Source organism: Lepidochelys kempii, chromosome 5 (assembly GCF_965140285.1).
Source record: "Lepidochelys kempii isolate rLepKem1 chromosome 5, rLepKem1.hap1, whole genome shotgun sequence".
Classification (NCBI taxonomy): domain Eukaryota; kingdom Metazoa; phylum Chordata; order Testudines; family Cheloniidae; genus Lepidochelys; species Lepidochelys kempii.
Window position 1 is genome coordinate 31,691,270 of NC_136384.1, and position 16,769 is coordinate 31,708,038.

Here is a 16,769-nt window from a genome sequence, read left to right on the forward strand (position 1 = left end):
AAAACACAATGTTAACATTCTGCAAATAGACAAATGTTCATTAAAAAGATCATACTGAACATTCACATATATTCTATTTGGCAATCCAACAATTTAAATGCATATTTCTTCTTTATGGAAAGAACATCTGTCAGGCTAATTTATTTGATTCTTGAGTGCCTGTTGCCATGGACTAGATCCAAAGCCCACTGAAGTCAAAAGGAGACTTTCCAGTGACTTAACTGGGCCTGACAACAGGTTCCAGGTAGCACCATCTATTTCTATAGCTTAGAAATATTTTTTGATTCTGTATTGTTCATCAGCTTAGTCTGTTAATTAGCATACATTTTGAAATGGATTATAACGAAAGATTAAGTAAAGCACAATCATATTCAGTTAGAGTATTCTGTATGCCTCTGATAAGGATTGTTCCTTTAGCCTGCAAATTGGATAAATGGATGTTTCACAGACCAGTTTTTTCTGCGCATTTTGTCAGCTAAAGTTTGCTAAAAACTCTGAATGTTAAAAGTAGCATTATATTCCCATTACCAGTAATTTGAGAAAAAGTAAATCAAATCTGCAGCCAAATTAGGATTATGTAATACAAATGTGGCAGATGTGGCTTTATGCTGAATGAGATTTTGTTGTAGTTGTTGCACTTTGAGTTCAAGATATTTTGAAAAAACTGATGTGCATAGTGGCTTTATTAGATTTCTTGGATTTATACATTAGTATCTTCATGTTGATATGTCAGTCTTACATGCAGCATCATGGACTTGTTGGCTCCACGGTATCCAAACGATACTGCACCTAATGTGGTTAAATTAAGGGCATTTTTGAACAATATGAGATTAAGTTAGAAATGAGCGATGAGAAGGGAGGTTGTGCTTAGTTTCAGATCTGCATTAGGTTGGTGTTGACATGATTTTTGCATCTTTTTTCCTATGTTGGTTCCACTGCTCTGGATGAAATAAGAATGAATGGATATTTCTGTAGAATCCAATTGAATGCAGGTACTTCTACTACTTATAACTTTTCCGTGGCCCATCTCTGCCCCATCTCTGCCCCACACAAACACTTCCAATGCTCAGGACACACAAAACTAGAACAAATATTGCAACTTGAAACTGAGAAAGTAAGCAAGGAAGACAAGAAAGAGTTCCTTGTTAAACCGAATATACTAAATACCAACAAAGTATAGTATGCACCCATACTTAGAGAAATCAAAATTCCAGTAAGAAAACAAATGTTTGCCATTCTTATGCATTGGATCCACTGTTCTGGACCAAAGTTATAATTTATCAGAAGTAGGTAGCAGTGACCTTTAGCCACCTAACACATAGGGAGCGTACCAAAACGGTGAGCAAAAAAGAATAAATATAAAGTGTCAGTTTCTGATACCTTTGTTCACACTAAGTAGCACCTTTCTCCATAAGTAGTTCCACTCACTTCAATGCAATTATTTGTAGAGTAAAGCTATTCAGAGTGAGCAAAGGTAACAGAAATCTGTCCCAAAAGAGTGAAGAATCATCATCAGCATCACCTGACAGAATAAAAAGATGCATTCCAGCCAGGAGTCCTCTAGCCGTCTCCCTCTTCCTAACATGTTCCTAACATGAAGATCTGTTAGCCTTCCAGGTCCCTCTTTTTTACAAAGGGAAAGGAGAAATTGATGACCTGCCCCCACCAGCTCTCTCCCTGCTTTGGGATGAATCACAGATAAATATAGTAGGCTTTAGCAAATAGATTCTGCGTAATATCTCTCCTTTGAAACCAGCGAGTAAGAAGGATTAACATTATTTTGGACACACTGGATGGAGGTGAGTTTACTGTTCAGACAAAGAGGATTGTATTAGTTTGAGGTGATTAGTGTACGAATGAGAAATATGATGATGGACAGGTAATTAACTGACAAAAGTATCAGGGAGCATTTATTACATATGTGATATACAATATACATATAATTTATGTAATGTAAGGTAAATATATATGCCCACCTGAAATCTCTGGAAATGATTATTATTACTAGAGCACTATGTAATGGGCATACAACAATTTATTAGAAGGAGCATTCATAACAAGTATAGAGTCTAACTCAGACAAATATTGTATGTGATAACAGCTGAGATGCAAAAAGGTATGGAGATACAGTTAATGAAATCAACATAGAATACCAAAATTATGGGTCAGATATTTTGACTCACGCTATCTGATTTGTACATGTAAACCAGTTAGTGCCAAATTCTGATCCCCTTTCTCACATCTTACTCGTTGAGTGGTTCCACTGAAATCTACAGGACTATTTGTGGAGTAAAGTTCTACTCAACATGAGTAAGTGTAAGGGCCTATGTTCCTTAGTTATTTGTGCACATACATGACCAGTCTTACTGACTGCGTGCATGCCTCTTCTTATATTCCATTTACTAATAAAAACAAGTATTGTCAAAACTGCAAAGGCTATAGTAATGGAAAAAATGTACTCTGTTCTACTTCATGCATTATCCATAAAATAATGTAATTTAAATTCTCACTGCTGTATATTTTTTAGCTAGGGGTGTTGTGACTGGCAGAAAGAATATACTTTGAAATTCTGATTTGAATTTATAGTCTTGGGAATTTAATTTGTAATTATTGAATGTGATATGATTAACACATCTACTCACGAAATAGTGGTGTGTACAATATGTGCAAATGGTTTGTATGGTATTAGCACAGGAAAGATTTGGAAAACTTAGTTTTGTGAAAACTCCAGGCTTTTCGTGTTTTGTTTTGGTTTTTATTGGGTTTTTTTGAAAGTCTAAAAGTAGCATAATATACAAACTGACTTGGCCCAGCTTTTTTTCTGATGTAACATTATTTATAGTAGCACAATTTCCCTTATGCAGCATAATTCTAACAATAAGTCATGCTCAGATTGCTTTAGGAGGTGAGCCATTTTTCAGATATGCCTCATCTTTGGTATGCAGTTGTACCACTGTCTATACCAACTTATCCAAACCCAATGGACTTATTATTCTGGAAAACTAAGAATGATTTACTAAGTCTTGTGATTGAATTCACTCTTCAGAAAAGGTGGAGAACTATTATATTTCTATATTAAATAAGCCAGACCTGTATAACTGCATCCACTTTAACTATACCGGTATAAAAAGGTATGACTTTTATGTCTAGACAAGGCTAACACTGCCTTACTGAGGGAGAAGTTATTGCCATTAATTAACATGCAGACTAGTTCCCTGGTAAGCATCTTTGTTAATGGCTAGATAGTGCCATTTGGGCATTGCAGAGAAAGAATGCACCACAGGAGGCACAATTCCTCACCATGGTCTGTGGCCCAAAGACAGATCATACACACACACAGCACGGTCCCTTTGGAGGTGCACTCTGATGCCCCAGCTTGCTTTGACAGCTACACTGTCCAGAGGTCAGGCTCTAGCTCCAGGGTCATGGCTCTGCCTCCTTTGCACTGCTGTCCCTGTGAGGCAATTTGTATCTCTGGGTGTGCTCTGAAGGAATGGCTCAGTTTTTGTGTGAGCATTTTTGGTAAGACGTTCAGGTGATGAGCCTGGTATAAATTCCCAGATATGTAACAGACAGATTAAATATAGGCAAATGACTTCTCCGCTCTAGAGATACCATGCTCAGTAAGCTTCTTGACAAATTTAAAGACTGCTACTCCCCCGCACAGTCCTCATCTTCTCTGGTGCTTTTGACCCTGTCAAACACTGTCCCCTTCTTGACCTCTTATCCTACTCAATTTTTGAGATACCCCTGGAGTTGTTTGCTGAGTCTCTGTCCTCAGATATCTTTATTCTTACTTTGCACCTTGTGTCTGGATAATCTTCTGTTCTTACAGGGCTTTAAGTATCATCTATATGCCAATGATTAGTAAACCATCTCCATCCATCCCATCCTATATTTCTACCTGCCTCTATGATAACTCCTCTACTCATCTTGTTGCAAGCTTAAAGTTAACATGGCCAAATACAAACTCATATTTTCTCACAAATCCTCTTTTTTTTTCAATAGTGAAAAAACAGCCATCGTCCTCATGATTGAGCTTACTGATTCCTCCCTCTCTGCCCAGCATATTCAGGCCATAGATTCTTCCTTCTGAACACCAGCATGGTTCATCCTTTACTTTCCATAATCTCGGCCAAATTTCTTGTTCAGGGCCTCATTATATTCAGCTTGGACTACTGCAGTATCCTTCTCTCTGGCCACCCTAGTGCACACATACAAAATACTCCTCTTTGCAAGTCAGTTTGATCATATCACTCCCTTCTTCAATTTGGCTCCCCAGGTGTTATCTCATGAAATTTGAGCTTCTTGTCACTACCTCCAAAACACAATAAATTGTGCACCTCCTTACTTTCCCTTGCAATGTTTCACATTGTACTTTATTCCCTCTGCTCTGCCAGCATTCCCATCCTCATCTGTCCATTTGACACTTCTCCCACATTTGCCTCTGTGTCTTTATTCACAGCACCACCTATGCCTATTATCATCTCCTCAAGCTTGTCCAAAAGGCCCACTACCCCATCCACATTTAAGTCCCTTTTAAAGACACATTGCTACCATGCCGCCAACAGTGGATCTAATTGTATTACTTGAAACCAAACCAAACAAAAAAAATCTGTTGGTTCCTTTCCCATAAACTCTGTCTACCTTTCCATCTTTAGACTGGATGCTCCTTGGGGCATACCTTCTTTAATATTTGGAAAGCACCCAGCACACTGTAGATGCTATTGTAAACTAATAAATATTATTAATTCAATGTGAATAAGGACTTCAGGATCTGACCCTCTGAAGGGGTTTCATTTAGCTCCAGATAAAGCTCATTAATCTTGTGAGCTTAGAAGTCTCTAAGACATGGAACATCCTGGTAGGGTATTGGTGTCTGGGAAAAACAGCATCAGCTTCTGAATATTTTAGAAGCTGAGGAAAGCCACTGCTGGTCACTCCAACAACATAATTTCCCATGTTCAACAAGTGGTCAGAAAAAGGCTCCCATTGACTTCAAGGACAAGAACTGACACAATACTTATTACACTAAACAATAAATTAAAAATCACAAAATATTGTTCACTTATATCCAAATTCTCATCCAGGGCATGGACACACAGATCTGCATATGCATTGACTACTATGGAGTTGCACCAGGGATGAATTTGGCCCATTCTTATATTTCTGCATGTTCAGTAAAGTTAACTGCAGTATTCAACTCTACTAGGCTATAGCATATGGGTTTGTGCCTTATTTCACATTGAACACAACTTGGTAATCATTCTTGAAATGGAAGGAGATGCATTTTAACGTAATTACCTTCTCTTGATATTGTCGTCGTGAGGAATCCAAAGACTGAATTAGGGCAGTGGCATGACCAACAAACATGGCATAACATGTAGCCCCCACAATCATACTCAACATGGTAATCCAGAGATCGGACATGCTGACAGGGGCCCGGGCTCCATAACCAATACAAAGCATGTGGCTCATGGCTTTGAAGAGTGCATACGAATACTGCTTTCCCCAGGAATCATTCTGCAAGAAAAGAGAAAAGTGACTGAGCCAGCGAGAAGGTGGAGGACAAAGTATTTTTGACCTATGTAACAGGAACATTATAGATCACTGAAGGAACATCCTGGTAATGTATCCTGTGTGTTTAGGAAAGAGATATTCTTTTGAAGTCCACTGTTACATAAAGCTTGGGAAGACTGTCAGATACTATTTAGCACAGTGACAGAAAATAAGTGGACTATTTTAAAAACAAATATTTTTTCTCACACTTGTATGTTAACCTAATTAAGCTAAGGATAAAGGTCACTCTTATTTTAAAGTCCAGTGCAGGGAGTATAGAAAGAGCTGAGCATCTGGACCTTCCAAGTATACACAGGCGATATTTTGGTTTAATGTCCTGTAAGACAGAAAGAAGCAATGTAGGTGTTTCTTTCTTTCTTTCTTTCTTTCTTTCTTTCTTTCTTTCTTTCTTTCTTTCTTTTTCTTTCTTTCTTTCTTTCTTTCTTTCTTTCTTTCTTTCTTTCTTTCTTTCTTTCTTTCTTTCTTTCTTTCTTTCTTTCTTTCTTTCTTTCTTTCTTTCTTTCTTTCTTTCCCTAATTGTTTATGTTGCCATATGTGAATGTGATAGTATAGAAAATACACAAAGCTGCTTGTGTATTTTTTTGCTTTGTTTTTGTTTTTTTGTTTTTGTATTTTACCACTCTCATTTGGAATTTTATTTTCTAAAATTTTAGGCAAAATTCTGTCTGTTGAAAAAAGGTTCTGCTCCCCCCCTGTGAACCCGCCATTTCTGCAGGTAAAAACCTCAACTATATAGACCTTTCAGTCTCAATTTGAAGAAGTGTAATTAAACCTCTCTACAAATGAAAGGTACCCCACACTGTGTCCACCCCTAAGAGTTATTTGGTTCCCACATTGCCCTTTTATCCTGTGTTCTGCCTGCAATGTGGTTTCAATGTAATACGCTATGGATGCCCTCACTCACAGTTATTACAGGAGCCATGCATTTGGTTTTAACAAGTTTAAATAGATAAATGTCATTTACAATACAGCAGCATTTAATAAATATGCAATGTATCAACACTGGCTTATGGTAATTTTAACAAGCTGCTACATTGTTTTCAGCTAATAGCTATTTCACTTCCTAAGAATACCTTTGATTCTCATGGGTGAATGATGTGTTTTTCTGCTTCTTTTTCTGTCTGTGATATTCCTAGTATACGTCAAAAACATCACAATTCACAAAGAATCTATCTACGTATAATCTGCACTCATGACTAAACAGCTTTCACAGCCACACATACAGAAACAACTTTAGACTGGGTTAGAGTTGTGAGTTCTGCACATATGACATGTATCTACCACTCTGGATTCCCTCTGAGATTAGAAAGTACCTACAGCTCATTCACAAACTTTAAAAACTGCCTTGGTGTTCGCCAAGTGCCTTTAGCCTTGTATCGGCTCAAAGGAGCTATGTCTAAACAAGACCAGACATTGTAAAGCTGACATAGAAGCCATTGGACTCATCTTGGATTTCTCCTATTTTCTTTGCCAGAGGAATAAAACTAATACTGCTTTAAACCAGTTAACCATCTGTTGCTCTTATTAACAAATCATGCTATAAACCTCACAGAACAGATGAGAAAAAATGATCTCTGTCATAGACAGCTTCCAATATAATTTCAGACATGACACAATGAGGGTGTGTGGGAAGAAAAACAGTGATGACAGCAACAAGATTCAGTGATTACTCGGCAAAGGCCAGTACACAGCACAACATAAGCAAACAATTTGTTTTTCTCTCAGAGAAATTTGGGGAGGTATAACACACACACACACAGGTCAACTACATTCATTGGAGTCAGCATGGCACAACTGGGTGTTTAGCAGTGACTTAAATATGAACTTAAATACATAAACTCAGATTTTGTTGCACAGAGCACTCATCCACTCACTCCATTATTTTTTTTTCTTAATAATCAATTAGTTCCTAAGAAGTGATCTGAAAAATTCTGGTGTGTGTATGAGAGAGTGAGTAAGAGAGAGATGCTGATTCAATACTATTTTTGGAAGGGAAGCTTGAGTCTCAATAGAATTCAAGAAGCTGCTTTCTTTGTTCATTGATCTGTCCCCAAATATAGCATACACTTAAAATAAAATGTGCTGTTTTTCATGTTTTTCAAGTTAAATACATCACACTAATACCAAGTTTAATCTACAGAAATAAGAATAAAGATGATCTCAGTATTTGCAATACATGTTGTTTAAGCCTAGGGTTTGTCAGCATCAGCCTTAGATTTGTCAGTGTCACAGGTTGGAATTTTCCACAACCGGACGCCAAAGTGTTGGTCTTTGCTATAGACAAAAGTGCAGAGTGCATCATTCCTCTGTTACCAGAGTATAGAATTCTCTGCATGCAGCATTTTGTCACCAACTCCATAAGGCAATTTTATGTGATGCATTCTGAACTAATACTGCTGAATTACCCAAAGTCCATATTATGTAGCTAACCATGTTTTGTTTACACATTCAGCTTTTCTGTAATATAATTGTTGCCATTTAAAATGTTTCCCTAAATGACCCATATTCTGTTCTTGCTATGGAAAAAAAACCCCTCTATCCAGCCTTTCCAACCAATAGGTAAAAAAGGACATTTAATTTCTTATTTGACAGTGAGTTGATCGCTGGTTCCAGATTAGCAGTAATCGGTTTAAACTGTTTTAAAAGGAATAACATTAATTTGGAATAAACTATTAAGGACAGTAATTGTGAGAAATACCAAAGCTGTTTATCTAAGGATTGATTGCATAATCTAGTTTGATGACACTAGGAAATCCTCAGATGTGTAAAAGCAGTGATCACTGATCATTTGCAATTAGTTTTGGGAGTATACGCATTAATTTAGAGCTGTTATCCACAGAGCACATTCAGCACAGTGCACGCTTGATGTTTAAGGGTCTTATACATCAAGAGTACACTTGTTTCCTCTGATCGAAGGATGTTATCCTCTCCCTCATAACTCCACATAAGCCTGTTATAAATAACTGTTTTATAATATGTTAACTTCCCAGCTCATAAGCATAATTTCACAGAAAGGTTATAGGACACATTTCAGGGACAAAAAGGAAAGCTAAACTCAATGGAATAAGAGTTTCTGTTTTAGTGGAATCTGAAGAGGTTATTACTAGAAGATTGTGTTGTCATCAGACAAATCACTTCTACTCGCACAGTGCAGTCCTTTCCTCAGGCACAGCTTATCGTTAAGGCTAAGATTTTATCACGGTTATTTTTAGTAAACGTCAGGAAGAGGTCACAGGCAATAAACAAAAATTCATGGAGCCTGTGACCTGTCCATTACTTTACTAAAAATAACTTGGGGGCAGGGGGCAGGGCTAGGTAGGGGGGAGGAATGGAGTCCCATGGTGGGGGAAGGACTGACAGGATGAGCCCCCAACCATAGTCCAGTGGCCACAGTGTGGGGAACAGCCCCCGCACACAGCCCCCGCTCCAGAGCTGGCCCATCTGCAGAATAGGGGTGTTTGGCCCCAACTGCAGCCCCCACCAAGTCCCGACTGCAGCGGGGGGAGGGGAGGGAGGGGGGACACATGGCCCTGGGAAGCTGCAAGGGAACTCATTGCTCTGGGTGCAGCTGCCGGGCAGGGGTGCACGGCCCCAGCTGCAGCCCCCAGAGGAAGCTGTGGGGCTAGGGGCTGCAGGATCCTGGTTCCAGCCAGCCCCAGCAGGGCAGAGGCTCACAGTCCCACCTCCTCCTCCTGAAGCCCTAGAAGTCACAGAGGTCCAATAAAGTCACGGAATCCGTGACTGCCATGACCTCCATGTCTAAATTGTGGCCTTATTGTCAGTCGGCCCTCCCTTGCATTCAGATATAAACTGATTTAGAAATCTTGCAGTAAGCAGGTTATTTCACAGATGGCAGTGGGGTTTTCCCACATTCTGATTCCACTCTTTCCCCACCCCTTCCAGATTATGCTAGCTGCAGGTGTCACAGGAAGGTGCTGGTGAGTTTGCAAGGGCATGCTTTACTCACTGTGGACTTGACATATTTGTTTTGAACTACTCAGGGGAAATTAAATTGTTGTATCCAAAATCTCTGATTTTTTGTCCCCCCACCCAATATTGCAGTAGCACCCAGGTCCCTGATCAGGACTTGGGCTATATTGTGCTAAGTGATGTATAAACTGAGGTAGACATAGTCCTCACCTCAAAGAGCTTACTATCTAATCAACTGAATGTTTTCAGGAATGACCACTGTACCATCTGTGGACTTTGTGAAAAGAAGTGTGCTAGGAGAGATTTGATAAAGGGAAATTGGGAGCCCATTATACTAGAATAGAAACAGTTTAAAGCACTGGCAGTTTAGTTCGGCCCATTTTTGCTATAAATGTTCTGCAATATAATGTAACATATAAAGTACTATAAGCAAAAAACAATCAACAAAAAATTCCACTTGAAGTCAAAGACAGTGTAAGGAGGCAGAATGTATCTTTACCAGCTGCAATGTAGCTCAGTAATGGCTTTAGAGAAATGTCCTACCAAAATCTCAAGGACATGAGCCAATGTTCATGGAAGTCAACTGTAGTCTTTCCAGCAACTTCAATGGGCATTTGATTAGGCCCTAATACCCTAAATATGATTCTATTTTAACTTTCTCACTAAATATTTATCTAGAATACCATACAAGCTGGGCACCTAGAAACTGACTTTGAAAAGTTCTTAAAATTAAAATTCAATTAAAAACTAATCAACCACGCACAGCACAAGTATTTGCATTATATATTAAACACTCTTACAAAAATTGAGAGTTGAGAGAGGACTGTATCTGCACATTTACAACAGCACTGGTAATTAACACCCAAAAGTGGGAGAAGGAGAAAGAGGTTTTGAATAGGAAAGAAGTGCCATGCATTCTTTATCAAGCCCTGTGTCACTCATCCTGCATGTCCAACTCTTCTCTCACCTGTTAAAACTTCTCTCTGTAACAAAGTGTATCATACTCAGAGAGTTCTAATGCTATGGTTGGTCACCTATTTCAAATCAAAGTGTGATTCTTCTCGCTTATGCTGGTGTAAATCAGAGTAAATCCATTGAGTCAATCAAGTTACATTGGTATAAAACTGGTGTAAAATGAGATCCGAATAGGTCCCTTAAATTGTAATCTGCAATTTGACTGTTAGTGCGCATATCCACGGTCACTGTTATCTACCAACTTGCTATATCTGTCAGCATGGGGGAGAAAAAACATTAGCATTGCATTTCACAGCAAAAAAAGTCTTGTTGAGAGAAGCAATGACTATATCATCTGTATCTATCTATCTATCTATCCATCCATCCATCAATCCATCCACATGCACAGTGTGGGTATACATATACAACAAAGTAAATACACACATAAACATTTATATATTTACTTCATTCAGAGTTGCTATACGACTTTGCTGTCACTACACTACACTGCAGTTTTGCTGCTTTGTCCCATATGCCATCAGTTAAACAAAAACAAAGCAAAAAGAAAAGAAGTACTTGTGGCACCTTAGAGACTAACAAATTTATTTGAGCATAAGCTTTCATGAGCTACAGCTCACTTCATTGGATGCACTCAGTGGAAAATACAGTGGGGAGATTTTATATACACAGAGAACATGAAACAATGGGTGTTACCATACACACTGTAACGAGAGTGATCAGGTAAGGTGAGCTATTACCAGTAGGAGAGAAAAAAAACCTTTTGTAGTGATAATCAAGGTGGGCCATTTCCAGCAGTTGACAAGAACATGTGAGGAACAGTATGGGGGGGAAATAAACATGGGGAAATAGTTTTACTTTGTGTAATGACACATCCACTCCCAGTCTTTATTCAAGCCTAATGTAATGGTGTCCAGTTTGCAAACTAATTCCAATTCAGCAGTCTCTCATTGGAGTCTGTTCTTGAAGTTTTTTTGTTGAAGAATTGCAACTTTTAGATCTGTAATTGAGTGACCAGAGAGACTGAAGTGTTCTCCAATTGGTTTTTGAATGTCTGACGTCTGATTTGTGTCCATTTATTCTTTTACGTAGGGACTTTTTCTTTTTCAAGTTGCAGTGGGGGAGGTTTAGATTGGATAGTAGGAAAAACTTTTTCACTAGGAGGGTGGTGAAACACTGGAATGCGTTACCTAGGGAGGTGGTAGAATCTCCTTCCTTAGAGGTTTTTAAGGTCAGGCTTGACAAAGCCCTGGCTGGGATGATTTAACTGGGAATTGGTCCTGCTTCGAGTAGGGGGTTGGACTAGATGACCTTCTGGGGTCCCTTCCAACCCTGATATTCTATGATTCTATGACTGTCTGGTTTGACCAATGTACATGGCAGAGGGGCATTGCTGACACATGATGGCATATATCACATTGGTAGATGTGCAGGTGAATGAGCATCTGATAGTGTGGCTGATGTGATTAGACCCTATGATGGTGTCCCCTGAATAGATATGTGGACACAGTTGGCAATGGGCATTGTTGCAAGGATAGGTTCCTGGGTTAGTATTTTTGTTGCGTGGTGTGTGGTTGCTGGTGAGTATTTGCTTGAGGTTGGGGGGCTGTCTGTAAGCAAGAACTGGCCTGTCTTCCAAGATCTGTGAGAATGATGGGTCGTCCTTCAGGATAGGTTGTAGATCCTTGATGATGTGCTGGAGAGGTTTTAGTTGGGGGCTGAAGGTGATGGCAAGTGGCATTCTGTTATTTTCTTTGTTGGGCCTGTCCTGTAGTAGGTAACTTCTGGGTACTCTTCTGGCTCTGTCAATCTGTTTCTTCACTTGAGCAGGTGGGTATTGTAGTTGTAAGAACGCTTGATAGAGATCTTGTAGGACTTTGTCTCTGTTTAATCTTAAAGCCAGATAGGTCTTTTGCCCCCACTGCTTCCCTTGGAAGGCTATTCCAAAACTTCACTCCTCTGATGGCTAGAAACCTTTGTCTAATTTCAAGGCTAAACTTCCCGATGATCAGTTTATATCCATTTATTCTTGTGTCCACACTGGTACTGAGCTTAAATAATTCCTCTCCCTCTCGGGTATTTATCCCTCTGATATATTTACAGAGAGCAATCATATCTTCCCTCAACCTTCTTTTGGTTAGGCTAAACAAGCCAAGCTCCTTGAGTCTCCTTTCATAAGACAGGTTTTCCATTCCTCGCATCATCCTAGTAGCCCTTCTCTGTGCCTGTTCCAGGTTGAATTCATCCTTCTTAAACATGGGACACCAGAACTGCACACAGTATTCTAGGTGAGGTCTCACCAGTGCCTTGTATAATGGTACTAAAACCATTACAGTGTATATGGTAACACCCGTTGTTTCATGTTCTCTCTGTATATAAAATCTCCCCACTGTATTTTCCACTGCATGTATCCGATGAAGTGAGCTGTAGCTCACGAAAGCTCATGTTCAAATAAATTTGTTAGTCTCTAAGGTGCCACAAGAACTCCTTTTCTTTTTGCAGATACAGACTAACATGGCTGCTACTCAAAAACAAAGCAGGATCACAAATCTTTGTCTTTATTTCTTGGCGCAGCAGACCCATCTTATAGGCTATGACTGCGACTTTCTTCATTCATTTTTATCCAACCTCGGGTGTTTTTTGCGGGGGGTTGGGGAGGGGAATTGTTTTTGTTTTTTTAAAATCCTTTCACTCAGTCTAGTATCCTTAAAGAAATGTAGCAAGGCTGTTTTTCCACTATTCCATTTTCCTGACATTCTCACTAGTACCTCTAGGGAAAAACCTTTGATTCCAAACCAACTCAACTTTCTTTCCATAGAATATTGCCCACAATGCCACAGAACATGATCAACTGTGTCTTTGGTTTTGCACACATTACACAGCCCATCTTTATGTATTTTTAATATGTTTAACTTATCATTTAGGGCACAGTGACCTGTTCACACTATGAAATGACTTCACTTTTTCTGTTGCGACAGTGAGTGTAGTATTATTTTCAATATTAAGCATACAATATAAAACCTTCGACCTTTTGTTTCCTTTGCCCACAGTTCTTGCCATTTCTTCACACGTGCCTTTTTGATCACATTTTTAAATTCTTCTCTACTTAAGGGAATCATAATATTCACCTCCTCATTTCTTAGACCTTGCTTTAATGCTTTGTCAGCCACCTCATTTCCAGGTATTTCAATATGCCCTGGAATCCATGCTATTGTTACACAGATACCTGCTTGCATTATTTCCATAGTTAGGAATATTATTTCACTTATGTCGTTTCTGACTCTGTTCTATTTGCCACTATGCCTGACAGGGAAGCAGATAAAATTACAGCTGTAGCAGACTGAACATCTCTTACCCAGGTGAATGCCACCAATATCCCTATTAGTTCAGACATCAGAATGGTTACAATTTGATAGCCTTTGATAGTTTCTGGATTCCAAGACTAAGAACACAGAAGGCTGTTGCTCCTCTATCTGTGCTGTCATATTTTGATCTATCTGGACCTATTTTTCATAAATAAATTCTGAAATGTCATTGGTCATAATGTGTTTTTATTCCTTCCCTCAGTTCTTTCATACCATTCCAAATCCACAAATGGGAGAATAATTATCCAACTGTAATTGGATTTCCCATGACTAATAATTTTTAGTTCTCTCTGTTTTTCTTTTTATGTATCTCCTTTACACATTTTTTGACCATGATAGTATAAGAAAGTCTGTGGCAACCCAAATCATTTTGTCTACTTCGCTCCCGGCAGTCTTCATAAATTGGTTGTGTACTTCTATTTTAACGATTTTCATTTACCTTTCCCCAAAAGGTCAGATCTAATAGTTTCATCATTAGATTTATAGGTGCTTCTCCAGTGGCTATTTGCAACACACATGCTGCACCACATAACAACTGCAGAGCGGAGTCCTGGAACAGTTCCAAGTTTCTAAGTATTGTTTTTGAGGCTGAATCACAAGCTTGGCATCCATAAAACTGGTCTTATCAATACTCTATACCATCATAATCAGTACTTTCTTATCTGCATCTGATTTGCTTCCAGCTACACTATTAAGTTCATCCTACTTTTACACTTTTGCAAAAGTCACATAGACAATATCATACAATTTAAATTATCAAACACTACTCCTAGGAACATAATTTTTTAACTATCTAAATTTTTTCCACCATAAAAGAAATAAGTTCCATTCTTCCCTAATTTTCTTCCTGTTAAAAGCATTTCCTTAGTTTTTGCAAGTGAAAATTTAAATCCCCAATCATTTCCCCATTTGGAAATTCTCTGGAGTGTCTCATTTATCTTTTCCACAGCTATTTTAAGTCTTTTATGCTTAGTCCATATAGCACAGTCATCTGTGAAAAAGGAAATACGTACTCCCATCTGCACGCTTTCCGTGAGGTCATTTATCATAATGGAAGGCAAAGTAGGGCTTATAATAACTTCCTTGAGTTTTATTTTTAATCTTGTAGGTTTGTGATAAAGCTGTTCCCCCTTTCACTTGTATAATTCTGTCACTTAGAAGTCCCTTATCCACCAAAACATTCTCCCTTTTATTCTAATTTTGGCTAGTTTATAAAGGAGGCCTTCCTACTACAGCATGTCAAATGTTTTTTCAATGTCCAGGAAAACTATCATAAGAACATAAAAATGGCCATATAAAAATGGCCTCGGGTCAAACCCACTAGGTTTGATCCACCTAACCTAGTTTCCTGTCTTCCAACAAAGACCAGTGCCAGATGCCTCAGAGGGAATGAACAGAACAGGGAAATTATTAAGTGATCCATTCCCTGTTATCTCGTCCCATCTGCTGGAAGTTGGAGGTTTAGGGACACTCAAAGAATGGGGTTGTGTCCCTGCTCATCTTGGCCAATAGCCATTGATGGACCTATCCTCCATGAACTTACATAATTCCTTTTGAACCCAGTTATAGTTTTGGCCTCCCCAACATTTCCTGAAAATGAGTTCCACAGGATGACTATGCATTGTATGAAGAAATAATTCCTTAAGACCAACTGAAAAAAATACAAACTGTAATCCTGTTAACCTAAATATACAACACAGAGGAAGAATCAAAAGCTATTCCCAAAGGTCTGTAGAAGTGCAGGAAGAAATATTTAATGCAAATAAATATAGGAGTTCATTTTCAAAGATTCCATAACATTAAATTTGGCTGGGCAAACAAGAGAAGCGGCCCCAAACCCTAACTGATGAGGGGAAGAAAAACTCAAGGTCAAAGCCAAAGTATGTGACTTACTGGTAGAGAATTTAAATCCTTCAAGAAACCTTTTGAATGAGAATTTTAAAATTTGGGGGATAATGACAGAGATTCTAAAATCTTATGTGGACTAGAGACACAATAACAATTTTATTTTTCAGATAGTTAAAAGTTGATAGATATGATAATACGGGCATTGTAAGTTGACAGATCTGGAGTAATGAATCAATCCCTTTATGAAATGCCATTATAATGCAAATATCAAAATATATTTGAATTTACAATGGTTGATAGTCAAGAAAAAAAACAGATACACATGAGCTTTATATAGCACAACTCTTGGAGGCAGTTCAAGGAGCAGAGTGATATAAACCTGACTAGCAACTCCACAGTATGCTGACTTACTAGGAATTGTAAGGGGAATCTTCAGTTTGCAATGATATTTACAAGCATTCTACAAAAATGCAGCAGCAGCAGCAGCTAGGGAACCTAGTAGAAAATAGCATGTGTGAAGTCTGCATACAGCTCAGAGTGGACAACATATTATGCAGAGTTCCTGACCTGAAATGATAAACTGTCTTAAAGATAACATAGAAAACATTCTTTGGCTTTGGACCTTTATTCCTTTGGGAGGTGTCATCATTAGTCTCAGAATCACTGGTGAAAGTCATGTACAATAAATCACTAACTAGACAGCAGAAAAGACTATCATGAATAAGTCTGCCAAGAAAAATTAATTTGCCTCCAAATATTAATCAGCACCTACTGTTTGTCTTCACCAGGAACATTTTCAGTTTTAGGTCCACATAGACACAAATTACTTTACTCTCATAAGTAGTCCCAGTGAGTAGTTCTCTTGGGTTGGCAGGATCGGGCCCTTAATAAAAAATTCAGCAAAGGAAATATTTGATTGTAGATTTTAATTTTTTAACAATTAAGTGGGAATGGTCAATAAGTACCAGTATGTATTGTTCTCACTTTACATATAGTGAAACAAAGGGCTTGTCTATACAATGCAGTTGCACTGGTTGAACTTCAGGTAAGAATTCAAACCGGTTTAGTTAAACT

At 38.4% G+C, this 16,769-nt stretch overlaps 1 protein-coding gene across 3 annotated transcripts in view; it reads right to left on the minus strand.

Moving 5' to 3' along the window:
- Positions 1-16,769, minus strand: part of HCN1 (hyperpolarization activated cyclic nucleotide gated potassium channel 1) — a 316,103-nt gene that overhangs the window by 87,912 nt on the left and 211,422 nt on the right. For 2 of the 3 annotated variants that reach the window (XM_073343905.2, XM_073343907.2), the window contains exon 4: positions 5,305-5,523. The exons of the other annotated variant lie outside the window; for it this stretch is intronic. In XM_073343905.2, coding sequence (XP_073200006.1) covers positions 5,305-5,523 — 219 coding nt within the window. The remainder of the gene's footprint in view (positions 1-5,304; positions 5,524-16,769) is intronic. 3 annotated transcript variants of the gene reach the window in all.